Genomic DNA, 16,356 nt, shown 5'->3' on the forward strand with positions numbered 1-16,356 from the left:
TTCCTCCCCACGGTCAGATTTTCAGGTTGTGCTTTTTTTTGGCTTTTTCTCCCCAAAAAATGCCCCCGATTCTCCTTCGGGATCCGGCGGCGCCTGCTCCTCCCGCGCTTTGGGGACGGGGTCGCGCCGCTGCAGCAGCTCCTGGAGCTGGGCGAAGGCCTCGCAGCTGGGAGGGAAGCTGTTCCTCTGCGGGGACAGCGGGGATGTGGCCGTGTATCCCCCCCCCGTGTGTCCCCCCCCCCGTGTCCCCCCCCCACAACTCACCTGCAGCGAGAGGCGCAGCAGCCCCGGCCGCCCCGTGCCCCCCCCCGGCTGCTCCTCCTGCTGCTGCCCCTGCAGCAATGCCAGGAAAGCGGCCAGGCCCCGCTCCGTGATGCGGTTATCTGCAAGGGGGGGGGCACAAATTGGGCATAACGGTGGGAATGGGGCCCCCCCGGACCCCCCCCCCAACACTCACGGGACAGGTTGAGGTTGAGCAGCGCGCGGTTCCCCGGCACCACGACCTGCCCCTGGCGGTGCCAGCCCGGCTCCAGCAGCGGGTGCGAGGGCTCGGCCGCATCCTGCGCCTGGGGAGGGGGCGATTTGGGGGTGCTGAGGGTGAGGAGGGGGCCCAAAAAATAGGGCCGTGTCCCCCATTCCCCCCCCCCCCATCACCCCACTCGCCTCCGTGCTGCGCTTCTCCTTGGTGGTGGCTTTGACGCCGCGGCTTCGGGTGGGCCGGGGGTCTGCAGGCGCTGTCACGGCTGGGGGGGGGGGCGCAGAGGAGGGGGGAGCTGAGCCGGGTGTGACCCCCCCCGCGCCCCCCCAGCCCCTCACTCACGCTTTTTGGGCTGTTTCGGGTCATCCTTCCGTCCTTCCGAGGGACAGCACCCCGTGGGCAGCGCTTTGGGGACCCCCTGCTCGTGTTTGGGGGAAACTGAGGCACGGCCACAGCCCCCCCCCACCGCCCCCCATCCCCATACAAAACCAGTAGGTTTTTTTTTTTCCATTTGGCACCCCAAAATCTCCCCCCCCCCACGTCGGCCGCCCACCTCCTCACCTTCTTCTTGGCCGTGCCCTTGCTGTGCTTGGCCGGGAGCAGCCTCTCGGTGGCCGCGCCGCCCTGCAGGCTCGGGGCGCGCTCGCTCCTGCCCTCGACCTGCTTGGGGGGAGCCACACAGCGCTGCAAGGGGGGGTCCCCATCAGCCTTCCCCCCCCCAAATCCCCCACACACAACGCTCACCGCCTGGGGCTTCTCCATCGCCTCTGCCAGCAGCAGCCGCCGCCGTTCCACCACCTCGGCGTGCGTCAGAGCGAAAGGACCCAGCACCTGGCACCAGCGGGGCCGGGGCTGCGGTTATGGGGCCAACCCCATCCCACTCTGACCCCATCCTGCTCTGCTCCAACCCCAACTTGCTCCAGCCCCATCCCACTCCAGCCCTGTCCTGCTCTGCCCCCAACCCGCTCTGGCTCCATCCCTCTCCAACCCCATCCCATTCTGACCCCATCCCACTCCGAGTCCAACCCGCTCTGATCCCATCCTGCTCCAATCCCAACCCGCTCCAACCCCATCCCGTTCTGACGCCATCCTGCTCCGACCCCATTCTGCTCCGCTCTGACTCCATCCTGCTCTGACCCCGTCCCACTCCCAGCCCCATCCTGCTCTGACCCCATCCTGCTCTGATCCCATCCCACTCCGACCCCATCCACCTCCAGCCCTGTCCCGCTCTGAGCCCAACCCACTCCAATCCCATCCTGCTCCAGCCCCATCCCACTCCAACCTCATCCCTCTCCAGCCCTGTCATGCTCCGACCCCATCCCGCTCTGACCCCATCCCGCTCCGACCCCATCCCGCTCTGACCCCATCCCGCTCCGACCCCATACCGCTCTGGCCCTGTCCTGCTCCAACCCCATCCTGCTCTGACCCCAATCCACTCCATCCCCATCCTGCTCTGATCCCGTTCTCCTTTGATCTGATCCCGCTCCATCCCCATCCTGCTCCGGCCCCATACCGCTCTGGCCCCATCCTGCATTGATCCCATCCCGTTCTGACCCCATCCTGCTCCGGCCCCATCCCGCTCCCAACCCCATCCTGCTCTGACCCCATCCCGCTCCCCTGCATGGAGCCGGGGGGCCCCAACCCCACCTCAGCCATCCGCAGAGCCCCCTCGTCCCCGATCTCGTTGTGCGCCAGGGACAGCGACAGCAGCGAGCGGTTCCAGCGCAAACCCTTGGGGAGGGGGCGCACAGAAAAAGCTGAGAGGGGCGGGGGGCACAGACAGCGGGCCCCCCTCCCCGACCCCACAGCCCCCACCTGGGCGATGTGCCCCGCTCCCAAATCCGAGATGTGGTTGAAGCTGAGCACCAGCGAGACCAGGCTGCGGTTGGAGGAGCCGAGGGTGGAGAGGCTCTGCCCCAGCAGCCGCGCAGCCTCGTCGCCGATGCTGTTGTTGCGCAGCGAGAGGTGGGACAGCCTGCGGGGACACGGGGGGGGGACACACGCACACATCTGGGGGGGTCCCGGGGGTCCCAGGTGGGATTTTGCCCCCCCCCCACGTTGTGTGTGTCCCCTTCCCTCGACTCACGTGCTGCCCGGCCCCAGCAGCAGGTGGAAGGAGTGCTCCGGCAAGGGGTTCCCCTCCAGGCTGAGCGTGCTGCGGGGGCAAAAAGTCTCCAAAATTGTCTTAATTAAAGATAACGAGACGCTAATCAAGCTGCCCCCCCCCCCCCCCTCCCCAAACCCTCCCCCTCTCTATGCGTACCCGAGGCCGGGGCAGCGTGCCAGCAGCGCGGTCAGCGCGGGGAGCAGGCGGTCGGTGAGCCCGGCCCTCCAAAAGCTGTGGCGGGGGGACAAGTGGCATCAGGGGGCACGTCACCGGGGAGGGGACGTGGCAGCACCTGGGGGGGTCACCCCCAAGCCCCCTCCCCAGCCCCACACTCACTGCAGGGCCCGTAGGTGGGGGAGGGCGGGCAGGCACTTGCCGAGGACCCCCAGCATCTCCTCCTCGATGCTCCAGTCTGGGGGGGGGACGAGGGCGAAGAATTGGGGTGGGAAGGGGGAAAAGCCCCCAAAAGTGGCCTCGAGCCTCCACGGAGGGGTGGGCACTGCTCGTCCCCGTCCCCCTTAGGGACATTTTGGGGGATTTTTGGGGGCTGACCTCGCAGGAAGACCTCGCGCACGCTCCGGGGGTCGTCGTGCTCCGTCTCCACCTGGACGCAGCGCTGGCCGTGCCGCCGCTCGCCGAGGGTCTCCAGCCCCTCCGCTGCACAGGGGTGGGGGCCTCAGGACCCCCAACCCCCAGAATAACCCCCCCGTGCCCCCCCCCACCCCATGCACCCCGCTCACCGTCTGTGGGGCCGGCGGGGGACACCCGGGGGGTGACCGCGGGGACGGCAACGATGCCGGCGCGGGCGCACAGCTCGGCCAGGTCCTGCTCCAGGACACCGCTGCACTGGTACTCCTCTGGGGGGGGGGGGTGAGGTGTTGGGGGGGGGGGGGCTCTGCTGTGTCCCCCCCCAAAAAAAAACAACAAAAACCATCAGGACCTGGCCTCACCTGCCCCCTGCTCGCCCTTCTTCACCTCCTCCTCGGGGGCCGCCGCCGCCGCCTTCTCCCGGGGGGTTCGCTCCCGGCGCCGTCTCATGGCTGGGAGCTGGGGAGGGTCACGGGGGGGGGGGGCTCAGAGCCCCCCCACCCCATCCCCAGCACCCCCCCCCCCCCAGGACCTGGGGCTGGCACCCAAAGGATCCCTGGGGTGAGGGGGAGGCCCCGCTAAAGGGGATCTGGTGGGGGTGGGGAGGACCTGGGGGGGTCCCAGAGGTGGTGGGGGGACGCAAGGGGGGGTCCCAGGGGTGGGGGGGACCCGGGGGGGGTCCCAGTGTTGGGGGGAGGGGTCCCAGAGGTGGGGGGAACCCAGTGGTGGGGGGGGGGGGGTCTCAGAGGTGGAGGGGGCCCCTGGGGGGTCCCAGGGTTGGTGGGGGACTGGGGGGGTGGTCCTAGAGGTGGGGGGGGGGCCTATGGGGGTCTCCATAGGGGATGTAGGGGGGTTAATGGGGGGTAGGGGGCAATGGGGTCGCCACAGGGAGCAAGGGGGGGTGCAGGGATGGGGGGGGGCTGCATGGGGGTCCCCATGGAGGGCTCCAGAAGGGGTGGGGGGTCCCCCAAGGCTGGGGGGTGCCCCTGGAGGGCTCCATAGGGGTCCAAGGAGGGTCCCGGGTGCTAAGGGGGGGCACTGGGAGGGTCCCCAAATGGGGAAAGGGCGGGTCCTAGAGCGGGGGGGGCCCTATAGAAGTTTGCTTAGGGGGTGTGGGGTGGGTCCCAGGGGGTTTCCACTGCCGGAGGGGGGAGCTGTGGGGGTCCCCCCGCGGAGCAGGGGGGTCCCGGTGCCGGGGGGGGTCCTGGGGGGGTCCTCGGGGGTCCCCATGGGGCCGGGGGGGGCCCAGGCCGGGCCCCACCTCGCTCGGCGGCCTCGGGGCGTCCCCATGGCAACGAAGGGGCGGGGCCAGCGGGAAGGGGGCGGGGTCTATGTCGGAGGGGCGGGGTCGATGCCGGAGGGGGCGGGGCCTGGAGGGGTGGGCGGGGCCGATGTGGAAGGTGGAGGGGTAAGGGTGGGGCCGTGCTGCAGCGCTGATTGGATGATTATTGGGCCAATCACGGGGCGCGCTTTGGATCCGCTCCGGGAGCGTCGCTGGGCCAGGCCCAGGGGCTGGAGCTGCCCTGAGCCTGCCCTGAGCCAGCAGCGGGCGCCCTGCGGGGTCCTCTTGGGCAGCACCGGGACAGTTTTGGGGCCGTTCCTGGTGTTTTTCTCTGAGTTCCACTGGGCCAATCACCGGCATTTTGTTGGGGTCCTCCTGGAAGCATTGCTGGGCCTTCCCTGCAGCCCTCACCAGACCATCACAGGGGCAATCTCTGGGCATATTGTGCAGCTGCGTTTGGATTTCGGGGCCAAAAATTGGCCTTTACTGGAGCCCTCACTGGACAGTCTCTGGGCCAGTCACTTGGCCTGGTTCAGGTTTGTCACTGTACCACAACTGGGCCCAGCACTGGGCCCTTCCTAGAGCTGTCCTTGCACCCCAGGCCAGGCACTGGGCTTCTTCTGCAGCCGTCATTCAACCATTGCAGGGACAATTTCTAGGCATAACCTGCAGCTTTATTTGGATCATTACAGTGCTGATTACTGAGCCTTTCCTGGAACAGATACTGGACCATCACTGGACCAGCCACTGGACCTTACCCGCAGCCCTCACGGCACCATTAACAAGCCAGCAACTGCGGTTTGCTTGGTCAGCACTGGACCATTTCTGGAGCAATCGCTGGGCTTTCGGGGGAGCCTTACTAGGACCGGAGCTGGGCCGAAGGGCGGCCCTTCCTGGAGCCCTGCTGGGCGCTTCTGGGCCTGGCTGGGCTGTGTCGCTGGATCGGAGCTGAGCCAATCACGGAGCCGGTGCTGGACACTCAGTGACCAATCACGGGGCGCGCTTTGGATCCGCTCCGGGAGCGTTGCTGGGCTCGAGCTGCCCCCGAGCCTGCCCTGCAGGGCCTCTTCAGGCAGCACTGGGACACGGACTGGGCTTTACTGGTGCTGGCCTGCGGGTCGTACTGGGCCAATCACCGGCATTTTCTCGGAGCCCTGAGGGAAGCATTGCGGGGCCGAAGATGGGGCCTTTCCTGCAGCCCTCCGGGCCCCCCCAGCCCCGCTGCCCCTTGGCCCAGCTCCGGGCCACGCTCGGGACCTCGCCGCAGTCCCCGCGGATCGCCCCTGGGCCAATCACCGACCCTTGGCCGGCGTTGGGCAATGACTGGACCAATCAGCGGGCAGCGCCCGCTCCGACTTGACCAATCACGGGGCGCGTTCTGGATCCGGCCTGGGCGCTTTGCTGCGCCATCCCCGCGCCCTGCTGCAGCCCCCCGGGCACTCGGGGGGGGCTCTGGGCGCCCCTTCCCGGCCCCACCCCGGGGCTGCGCCCCCCCAGGTCCCCTCTGTGCTCCCCCCACCCCTGACACAAGGATGCGGCCGCAGGCAGCCTGGAGCCCCGCTTCCAACAACCCGGCTTTATTTACAGGCTGCGCCCCCCAGGGCTGGGGGACAGGGACAGGGGCTCCGGGGGGGGGGGCGCTCAGCCCCCGCAGGGACCCTGGGACGGACCCCCCGTGTCCCCTGTCCTTGTCCCCAGAGCGTCCTGGAGCCAGGGGGGGGTCCCTCGTCCTTGTCCCCAAGGCAAGGGGTGCTTTTTTTGGGGGGGGGACAACGTGGGGGGGGGCTCAGCGGTCCTTCCTGCGCAGCGGGGGGGACGGCGGGTGGTGGCGGACGGGGGGCACGTCGTAGTGGCTGGGGATGTGGCTGTTCCTGGGGGAGTCGTAGTAGCTGGGGGTGCTCGGGGCCGGTTCCGCGCCCTCTGCCCCCCCCGGGCTGCTCTCTGGGGGGAGAAGAGGGGGCGGCTGGGGGCAGGTGGCAGCAGGGCTGGGGTCTGCCCCCCCCCCGGTTGTCCCCCCCTCGTCTGTACCCTCCTCGGGGCTGGCAGGAGGCTCCTCGAGGAGCCCGATCTCGGCGTAGGACATCTCCCGCTGCACCGGGGCCTTCATCTCCATGTAGCTGCCCTCGGGGGTCTTGGCCAGGAGGGGGGGCAGGTCCTTGATGGTGGCGTAGGGATTCTCGCTGGCCAGCGAGCTGGCGCTGGCCCCCAGCCCCTCCTGGGGGTGCTCTGCGGGAGGAGGTTGGGGGGGGGTCCCCGTCACAGGGGCCAGGGAGCGGCCCTGCACCAGCCGTGTCCCAGCCGTTTCCCCCCCCCCCCTCACTGCACAGCACGCTCAGTGTTAGCCCCTTTTCATCCCTTCTCCTAGCCCTTCTCCTCTCCATCCCCATCCCTATCCTCTTCCCCATCCTCTTCCCTATTTCCATCCCCATCCCAATTTCCATCCCCGTCCCTTCTCCCTATCCCCATCCCCTTCCCTTCCCTTTCCCCATCCCATTCCCTTCCCCATTCCCTTCCCCTTTTCCCATCCCCTTCCCTATCCTATCCAATCCCATCCCCATCCCACCCTCTTCCTTTCCCCCTTCCCCTTCCCTATCCCATCCCCATCCCCATCCCTTCCCTTTCCCCATCCCATCCCCTTCCCCTTCCCCATTCTGTTCCCCTTTTCCCTTCCCCCTTCCCCATACTATCCCATCCCATCCCATCCCCTTCCCTTCCCTTCCCCCTTCCCCTTCCCTATCCCATCCCCATCCCTTCCCCTTTCCTCTCTCCATCCCATCCCATCCCATCCCATCCCATCCCATCCCATCCCATCCCATCCCTTCCCTTCCCCAGGGGTACCCTTGCCGTAGTACTTCCCCAGGCTGCAGCTGTAGCTGTAGCTGTAGCTCCGGTCCAGGTGCCCCCCACCTGGAAGCCAAGGACCATTAAGAAGCAGCGGCCAGGAATGGGAACAGCTTTGGGACCCCCCTCTGCACCCCACAATCTACTCCCCCAAACCCCGGGGTGCCCAGCACCTCCCCTGCGCCCCCTCTCACCCCTGGGTCCCAGCGGGGACGCCCCGAGGTGCTTCCAGTCGGGGGGCAGCGTGGCGTTGCCTTCGGGGCCGTAGGGTCTCTCTGCACCAGGGAAGAGCTGGGGGCCGGGTACCTGGGGCCAAAAAACGGAGCCAGGTCGGCCACGGGGCTCCCGGTGCCGTGCCCGGTGCCGTGGGTGCCGTGCCGTACCTTTAGGGAGCTGGCTCTATCCTGGGTGCCGGGTGCAGGCAGCGTGCACTGGGACAGCGTGTGGTAACTGGGGTTGGAGTAGTAGTGCGCGGGGCCCGGTGGCACGTCTGGGGGACAAGCGTCAGCCCCGGGGGGTGCCACGGGACCCCTCTGGGGGGTCCTGGAGCCGCGGTCCCGCGCGCCGCTCACCTGGCACCACGTACTCGGAGGTGTCCGTCCGTCCCGCCGTGTACGCCACGGCCAGGTGCCGGTTCTCCTTCCCCTTCTGCCGCTGGCGGTAGCACAGCCCCGCGGCCACCGCGGCCACCAGCAAAGCCAGCAGGGCCACCAGGCTGACCACCACCCCCAGGGTGCTGTAGGCCAGCGGAGGGGTGGGCACGATGGTGTAGGGCTGGTCGGGGGTCGCTGCAATTTGGGGGAAGGGGGGGGACACGCGGGGATAAGTGCTTAGGATGGGCACGGACCCCCCCTCTGGCCCCCCAGCCCCTCTCCGCGCCCACTCACCGGCCTCACAGTGGGGTCCGCTCCTGCCGGGGGCGCACGGGCACGCGCCGGTAACGGGGGTGACAAGTGGCATTTTGGGGACAGCGGCACAGCTGCTCACACCGCAGCCCGAAAGTCCCGGGGGGGCACTCTGCAGGGTACGGGGGGTGCCCAGGATGGAGCCAGCCGGTGGCTCCCTACCACCCGGGACCCCCCCCAGGACCCCCTAAGGCTGAACCCTGGGGGGGTGGGGGGGGGGGGCACGGGGCTGCTGGAGGGGGGGGTCCCCACCTTCTTCGCAGTGCGTCCCCGTCCAGCCCGCGGCGCAGAGGCAGGCGCCGGTGGCGGGGTGGCAGGAGGAGCGGTTGGAGCAGGAGCAGCTCAGCGAGCACCTCTTGCCATAGCGGCCGGGGGGGCAGGCTGCGGGCAGCAGGGCTGCGGTGAGACCAGGGGGGGCTCACTGGGGGGGGGGGAAAATAACCCCGCTCCTCGCCGGGGACACTCACAGCGCTGGCAGTTGGGGCCGCGGTAGCCCGGGGTGCAAGTGCAGGACCCGTCCTCGGGCGAGCAGGACGCTCCGTTGCGGCAGGAGCAGGGCTGGCCGCAGCCCCGACCCCAAAAACCCTGCGGGCAGCCCCGCTTGCACTGCGGCCCTAAAAAGGGTTGGGGGAGACGCCGTAAAGGACAAGGACGTGGTGCACAGCGGGGTGTCGTCCCCCCCCCCTCAAAGGACCCCCTCCTCACCTGTCCAGCCGGGCAGGCAGTGGCACTCCCCGGTGACGGCGTCGCAGCCGTCCGCGTGGGCGCAGTCGCAGCGCTGCCCGCAGCCGGCACCGAAAGTCCCGTTCTGGGGGCACGGGGACGGGGTCAGAAGGTGGGACGGTGGCACCGAGACCCCCTCCCGGTGCCGTTGGGGACGGGGCACTCACCGGGCAGGGCTGGTGGCAGCGGGGGCCGTGCCAGCCCGGGGAGCAGCTGCAGGTCCCGCTCTGGGCGCTGCAGGCGGCTCCGTGGGCGCAGTCGCAGCTCCGGTTGCAGCCGGGACCCCAGGTGCCGGGGGGGCACGGCGCTGAGCAGTTGGGGCCGTGCCAGCCTGTGGGGTGTGAGGAAGGGGGGGGAGGTGTGGGGATGGGGATGTGACCCCCCCCCATGTCCCCGCTGTGGCCCCCGTCGCGCACCCACCTTCCTTGCAGGAGCAGGAGCCGTCAATGGGGGAGCAGGCGACGGCGTGCTGGCAGGAGCATTGCCCCGAGCAGTTCACCCCAAAAGTGTCAGGGGGGCACAGGGAGGAGCAGTGCTCGTCCTGGGGGTGGCAGGGACAGGGGGAGGGGGGGCGTGAGAAGGGGAGACCCCCCCAGAGAAGATGGGAACCCAGGGACCACCCTGTTCCCCCCTCTTGGCGCACTGGTGCTGGAAGCAGAGTGGGTGACCCCAAAATCCCAACGGACCCCCCCAGGTTACCTCAACCTCCCTCGACCCCAAACAGCCCCCAAAATCCCAACGGACCCCCCAAAGTTGCCTCGACCTCCCTAGACCCCAAACAGCCCCCAAACACAACCAGACCCCCAAGCCCACCCCAAGGCCGCCCGGTGTCCCCCCAAAGGGCCACCCAGACCTCCCCCCGTGTCCTTTCCCCCCCCATCCCCGGGGGTCCCCACACCCTCCCATACCCACCCCATGGTGATGGCAGCTCGGGGACGCACCGTGTAGCCGGGGGGGCAGTGGCAGCGGCCGGTGGTCCCGTCGCAGGTGCCCCCGTTGAGGCAGAGGCAGGACTGCAGGCAGCCGGCCCCGAAGGAGCCGGGGGGGCAGCTCTCGTTGCAGAAAAGCCCGGCCCAGCCGGGGCGGCAGGAGCACTCCCCGAGCAGCGGGTGGCAGCTGGGGGGCACCCGCTCAGCTCCCCAGTGCTCCCAGTTTGGGGGCACCGCGGTGCGCTGGGAGGGAGCTCCGCAAACGGAGCGGGGAGGGGAGCCATCCCCTACCCAAAATGACCTCCCCAAAATAAAACCCTCTGCATCCCGAGCAGCGAGGCTGGGCTTTACCTGAGGCTGTGCTGGGGGTGGCAGAGGCAGCGGCTCTGGCAGTGGAGGCCGTAGAGGCCGGGCAGGCAGCGCGGCTCCTCGCAGCGGCTGCCCTGGTAGCCGGCCTCGCAGAGGCAAGCCCCGTCCACGTGGAAGCAGTGGCCCCCGTGGGCGCAGTCGCAGCTCTCCCGGCAGTCCTGCCCGTAGCGCCCCACCGGGCACCGCTCCTGGCACCTGTACGGGGACAGGGAGGGGGGCACGGCCCCCAAATTGGGGTTCCCCGGGACCCCCCCCCTCTCCATGCTCCAAGCTGAGCCCGGGCAGCTCGCTGCGTGCCACGGTTTTTGGAGGTTTGGCTCCGGCAGCGCCCGGGTTTGGTGACCCCCTCCCTGCGCCCCCCCAGCCCTGCGTTTCCCCGTCCCCTGCGCCCCACCCCGATGCCCCCCCCACCATGCTCAGTTCCCCACGGCCCCCCCCCCGTCCCCACTCACTGCTCTCCGGTGAAGCCGGGGGCGCACTGGCACTGCCCCCCCAGGGGGTCGCAGCGCCCCCCGTTGTGGCAGCGGCACTCGCCCTGGCAGCCGGGGCCGAAGCGCCCGGGGGGGCACGGCGTGGAGCAGATGTCCCCCTGCCCGGGATTTGGGACAGCGGGGTCAGCGGGGCTGGAGGAGAAAACGGGGACACCCCTGTGGTGCCTCGTGCCTCGAGGGGGGGGGGTCCGCAGCCCACCTACCATCCATCCGTGGGGGCACACGCAGGTGGAGGAGCCGGGGGGGTGGCAGATGCCCCCGTTTTGGCAGGGGCAGTGGCTGTCACACGGCGTCCCCTCGGGGCAGGGCACGTCACAGCTGCGGTGGGAAGGAGAGGGGTGAGCGGGCAGCTGGGGGACCCCCTCCCCAAGGGGACAAACCCCCCCCCCCGTGGGACCCCAGCACTCACAGGGGGCCGGCGAGCCCCGGGGGGCAGAGGCAGGCACCGGTGGAGGCGTTGCAGGGGGCTCCGTGGTGGCAGGGGCAGCGGAGGTGGCAGCCCTGGCCATAGGTGCCCGGGGGACAGGGGTGGCGGCACTGGGGGTCGGCGAAGCCGGGGGGGCAGGCGCAGACCCCGCTCAGGGGGTCGCAGGGGGCCCCGTGGTGGCAGGCGCAGCGGTGCTCGCAGTCCCGGCCCCACGAACGCTCGTCACACTCTGCATGGGGACGGGACACCACCGCTGCCACCCCGGGGACACCAACGCTGCCACCCCGCACCCGGTCCCAGCCCCAGCCCCAGCCCCGTTCTGTCCCCATCCCCATCCCTATTCCCCATCCCCGTCTTGCTCCCAGACCCCATTCCCAACCCCGTCCCGTCCCCATCCCGGTCCCGTCTCAGTCCTTTTCCCTTCTCCTTCCCCACCCCAGTTCCTACCCCATCTCCATCCCCACCTCCCTCTCACCCCCATCCCATCCCATCCCCATCCCCACTCGTTCCTTTTCCCTTCCCCATCCCCATCTCCCTCCCAGACCCTATTCCAATCCCCATCCCATCTCTTTTCCCTTCTCCTTCCCCATCCCTGTCCCTACCTCATCCCCATCCCCTTCCCAGTCCCCATCCCTATCCCAGTCCCCATCCCATCCAATCCCCATTGCCATGCCCACCTCATCCCCATCCCCATCCCAATCCCCATCCCCATCCCCAATCCCTCCCCATCCCATCCCCATCCCATCCCATCCATCTCCATCCCCATCCTAATCCCAACCCCATCCCCTATCCCCTATCCCCATCCCCTCCCCACCCCCACCCCCACTACCCTCCAAGACCCCCCCCATCCCCCCTCCAACCCCCCAACCCCCCTCCCACCCCCCACCCCCGGGGGTCCCCCATCCCCGCACCCCCCTCCCCGTGTCCCCCCCTCACCGCTGGAGCAGTCGGTGCCGCGCCAGCCCGGCTCGCACTGGCAGCGCTCGGGAGCCACGCACCGGCCGTGGACGCACTCCTGGGTACAACGCGCTGCAGGGACACGGCCGGGGGGTTAAGGAGAGGGTGGGGGGCACAGCTTGAAGCCCCCCCTCTCACCCCTTCACCCCACTCACGGACGCAGACGTCCCTGCTCTCGTAGTAGCCCTGGCAGCACTGGTAGCGCCGGCGGTAGTCGGTGCGCACCGCCTGCCGGTACTCGGTGCGGTACGCGATCCTGCGCCCAAAACAGCGCCCTGAGGATGGGGTTTTCGAGGGGGGGGGGGGGGACGACACCCTGCCCGACCCCCCCCTTCCAACCCCGTTGGCCACCGGGCAGCACCCAGGGGGGCAGTGCTGAGGACGCGCTGCGGTGGGAGGGGAGAGCGGGGACCCCCCGGACCCTCTCCAAGCGCCGGGGGCTGGGTGAGAGGGGTTTTTGTTGTTTTTTTTTTTTGGGGGGGGGGCTGCTCTCACCTTTGCTGCAGGCAGGGCTGGGATGAGCCCAGCACCCTGGCGCAGGGCTCAGCAGAGGCCACGATGTGGGGCTTGGCGTACGACTCCTTCACCGCCGCCGTGAAGCTGCCGGAGAAGAGGGGGGGGGGGGGGTGACAGCACATCCCGCGGGGTCCCCGCCGCCCAGTTCCCCCCCAGTCCGGCTCCTACCTCTCCCAGTAGCTGCAGACGTTGGGGTCTCCGGGCTGGAGGGCGGCCAGGAGGCAGGCGTGCACCGCCAGCGCCGCGGCCCGCAGCGCCATCCTGCACGGGGACGCGGCGCTGAGCTGGGAGCCGGGCTCGCACGGCCGCCTTCCCGCTCCCCACCCACCGCCCCCGGCTCATTTTGGGCTCCCGGGGGGGGCTTTGTTCGCATTCCTGCCTGCGGAGGAACGCTCCTGGCCCCGGCCCCAGCCAGGCGTTGAGGGGAAACTGAGGCACGGCCGCACGGGTGGCCCCAGCACCGCGCCGACCCCACAAGCAGCCAGAAACGTCCCGGCCCCAAACGCAGCCACTGGTGCTGGTGGGGGGGGGTCCCAAATGTCCCAGCCCGGGGATGGGTTTTGTCAACCGCCACCACGGCACCGAGGACGTCCCCTGGGATGCCCTAGGCCCCATCCTGGCACCTCCCCACCCTCAGATCCTCAGCTCCAGCCTCTCCACCGCGTCCCAGCGCAGCGCGGGGCCCTGCCAGGGACACCCGGGTGTCCCCAGGGTGCCGGGGACCCCGCTGCGGGGTGCGGGGACGGGAAGGAGTTAACCCCCCCCCCCGGCAGCCGCCCCGCGTGGCCCCGTTTCAGTCCTTTTCCCATTTATTTGGGGTTGTGTTTCCTGGAGCCGCCGCGCTCTTGCTCAACCGAGCGAGGGACCGGGCTGGGAGCGCGGCCAGCCTGGAGCGGGGTCGGCGGAACGGGGCCGAATTCAGGGGGCGCAAAGACCCCCCCCTCATCGGGGCTTTGGCAACACCGAGCCGGAGGGAAGGGCGAGGGTCCGGGCCCCGTTGGGGATGCCGGGACCCCATCCCGGTGACCCCGAGCCAGCCCCGCGTGGCCCCGAGCAGGCGGCGCGGTGTTTACGGGGCCGTTCCGCGGCGCTGCGGTGAACGCACGTGTGGCGCGGGAGGAAACAGAGGTTTCCTGAGGCACGCAGCTGGATTTACGGCCGCTTCCTCGCTGCTCCAGCCAGCCTGGGGCCAGCCACCAGCCACCAGCCTGCTTGGGGACACCCCAGAGGTGCCACCACCCCCCCAACCCCCCCCATCCGGCACCATCCTCCTCCTCCCCGCTGGCTCGGTGCAAACGCAGGCAGCGGGAGAGGGGGGTTTGGGGTGGCCCCGCAGCCCCCCCCATAATTTCCCCGGGGCTGAGCCCTCCCAGTCCCAAAGCGGCGATGTTTTTCTAGTGGAAAAAGCGTTTAGTCAGAAAGTTTCTCCCCGTTTCCCTTCGGCTCCCGGCGGCTGTTTCCAGGGTGAGGAATCGCTCGCCCGCTTCCGAGCCCCCCGCCCCGAGCCTCTCCTCCCTGGGACGGGACCCCCCCCCCGAGCCCTCCCCACGGCCCCGCAGCGCCTCGGCCCCGGCCCCGCTCCAGCAAAACCCCGCGCCAGGGGCTGGGGGGCCCCAGCGCCGCTGCGAACAACAGGAACCGCTCGGAGATGCTGGCAGGAAAAGCGAGGAGTCATCAAAAAACGGGGCCCAGCTGGTCCTAATTGGGGAGCGGGGGCGGTCGGCTGAGCCCCCCAGGGTTTTCTCGGGGGGCGCACGGCAATAGGGACCCCCAAAAGCCAGCACTGACCTCTCCGAACCCTACAGACCTCTCCAAAACACCTCCGGAGCTTGGAGCAATGCGTCCCTGTTCCGGGGGGGGACCCCGATCCCATTTGGGGACAGGAATGGGGTGCTCAGGCACTGCTGGGGGGGGGTCACCAGCACCCAGAGCTCCGCCACCTTCACCCCTGGGTGGCAGCTCCCCCAGCGAGCCACCTGCCTGCTCCTTTTGCAAACAACACCGGAGGAAAAGGGACATCCCAAAGGGGTGGGGGGTGGATTTCATCCCCCCCCCCCCCCCCCATGAAGCTCCCTGCCTGCTCCCTCCCAGGGCCCGGGGTGGCGCGGGGTTGGGGAGCATCGCCCGCGGGTGCTGGGGCGCGAAGCCAAATTGTGCAGCGTGGGAAGCTGGGGGGGGGTGGGGGGGGCTGCAGCCGGGGTGAGGGCAGGGGATGGGGGATTCTGCCCCATCCCCATCAGGGACACGGAGCCCGGGAAGGTGCCGGGGCCCCCGGAGCTGTTATCTGTGCCCCGGTGCTTCCTCTGCCGCGGGCTGACGCGTTTCCTCCGGGGGCTGCGAGCATCGCGGGGACACCGCGGGGACGGGGACAGGGAGCGGGTGTTGGGATGGGGACGGGGATGGGGACGGGGATGGGGATTGGGGTGAGAATGGGGACGGGGATGGGCATGGAGACGGGGCTGGGGCTCGGAATGGGGTTGGAGATGGGAATGGGGACAGGGTGGGGAAGGGGTGGAGGTGGGGATGGGTCCCTCTTAGGGTCAGCGTCAGCGCTGGGGTCACCACGGGGGGTCGCAGCTCCATCCCACGCCCTCCCCCGCCAATGGGGGACCCCAGAACCGTGGGCGCAAGGTTGGGGACCGTCCCCTCGGGGCCACCCCTGTGGGGCGCAGCGTGGGACACTCACCGGGCCGGGACCGGGACCCCCTCCGGGCTGGGACCAGGACCCCCAGCGGGCCGGGACCCGGACCCCCAGCGGGCCGGGAGGCGCAGCGCGGCCGTCGGAAGCAGAGGGAGGGCCCGGAGCCGCTCTCAGGAAGTTTGGACGCGGAGACAACTACGGAAAAGGGAAAAAAAAAAAAATCCTAGAGTTGGGTGGTGTTTTTTTTTTTTCCTCGCCTTTTCTGGCCAGAAACCAGCAGGTTTGGAACAACAACAGCGCCGGGGCTCGGGGCGGGGGGGGGCGGCCCTACAGCCCCTTCGTGGGACACCCCCAGGAGGGTCCTGGCCCCCGACGGCTCTGGGGACACGAGCGCAGCCCCGAATCCCCCCGAAAACCCCAAATCACCCCATTTTTTGGGGGGCGGGGGGGCACATACAGGAGGCAGTGGCACCCCCGGGGCAGCCCCCAGCTGAACCTGGCGCCAGCAGAGCCCCACAGCACGTCCTGCCTGCACCCGGGCACCATTTGGCCCCACAGCCCGGGCACAATTCGTCCTTGGAGCCCCGCAGCCCCTGCACGCATCAGCCCGGCATCCCAAGCACATTTTGTCCTTGCAGCCCTGCATCCTATACACACATCAGCCCGGCATCCCATGCATGTATCACCTCTGCATCCCCATGCAACATCTTGCATCCCACACGCATCATCCCTGCATCCCATATACATCGTTCCTGCACCCCAGGCACAATTTGTCCTTGCCACCCTGCATCCCATGCATATTTTTTTCCTGCAGCCCTGCACCCCGTTCACATATCAGCCCTATAATCCCACATATCATCCCTGCATCCCAAACACATCATCCCTGCATCCTGGGCACAATTTGTCCTTGCAGCCTGGTATCCCATATACATCATCCCTGCATCCCACACACATTTTGTCCTTGCAGCCCTGCACCCCCTGCACACACCAGCCCCGCATCCCCTCACATTTTGTCCTCACCACCCCGCATCCCCCACACCTCACACCACGGCCACGTGCCGGGTCCTGCCCTTTGCCCACACCAACCCCACGCAGCACACGG

General features: G+C 69.3%; 2 protein-coding genes across 2 annotated transcripts; both read right to left on the reverse strand.

Moving 5' to 3' along the window:
* Positions 1 to 21: 21 nt before the first annotated feature.
* LRRC71 (leucine rich repeat containing 71) lies at positions 22 to 3,623 on the reverse strand (the record flags this gene model as incomplete). Its single annotated transcript, XM_084303312.1, has 14 exons — positions 22 to 186; positions 265 to 383; positions 458 to 566; positions 664 to 743; positions 821 to 896; positions 1,040 to 1,138; positions 1,223 to 1,309; positions 2,126 to 2,453; positions 2,565 to 2,633; positions 2,742 to 2,816; positions 2,922 to 2,997; positions 3,138 to 3,242; positions 3,326 to 3,442; positions 3,536 to 3,623. 14 exons carry the CDS (start codon positions 3,621 to 3,623, stop codon positions 22 to 24), a joined length of 1,593 nt encoding a protein of 530 aa, XP_084159438.1.
* Positions 3,624 to 6,175: 2,552 nt separating this feature from the next.
* Positions 6,176 to 15,391, reverse strand: PEAR1 (platelet endothelial aggregation receptor 1). Its single transcript, XM_084302959.1, is given in 24 exon segments — positions 6,176 to 6,396; positions 6,484 to 6,681; positions 7,294 to 7,362; positions 7,491 to 7,602; positions 7,680 to 7,786; positions 7,869 to 8,084; positions 8,184 to 8,241; positions 8,243 to 8,330; positions 8,332 to 8,429; positions 8,431 to 8,582; positions 8,669 to 8,815; positions 8,907 to 9,009; positions 9,092 to 9,255; positions 9,345 to 9,465; positions 9,866 to 10,040; positions 10,205 to 10,417; positions 10,675 to 10,811; positions 10,917 to 11,031; positions 11,123 to 11,369; positions 12,077 to 12,169; positions 12,253 to 12,353; positions 12,593 to 12,697; positions 12,782 to 12,874; positions 15,300 to 15,391. Coding segments are annotated over 23 exon segments (3,066 nt in total). The 5' UTR covers position 12,874; positions 15,300 to 15,391; the 3' UTR covers positions 6,176 to 6,241.
* Between the last annotated feature and the right edge of the window lie 965 nt (positions 15,392 to 16,356).

The sequence above is a fragment of the Netta rufina genome (assembly GCF_964035555.1).
Source record: "Netta rufina genome assembly, chromosome: 29".
In the NCBI taxonomy this organism is placed as follows: domain Eukaryota; kingdom Metazoa; phylum Chordata; class Aves; order Anseriformes; family Anatidae; genus Netta; species Netta rufina.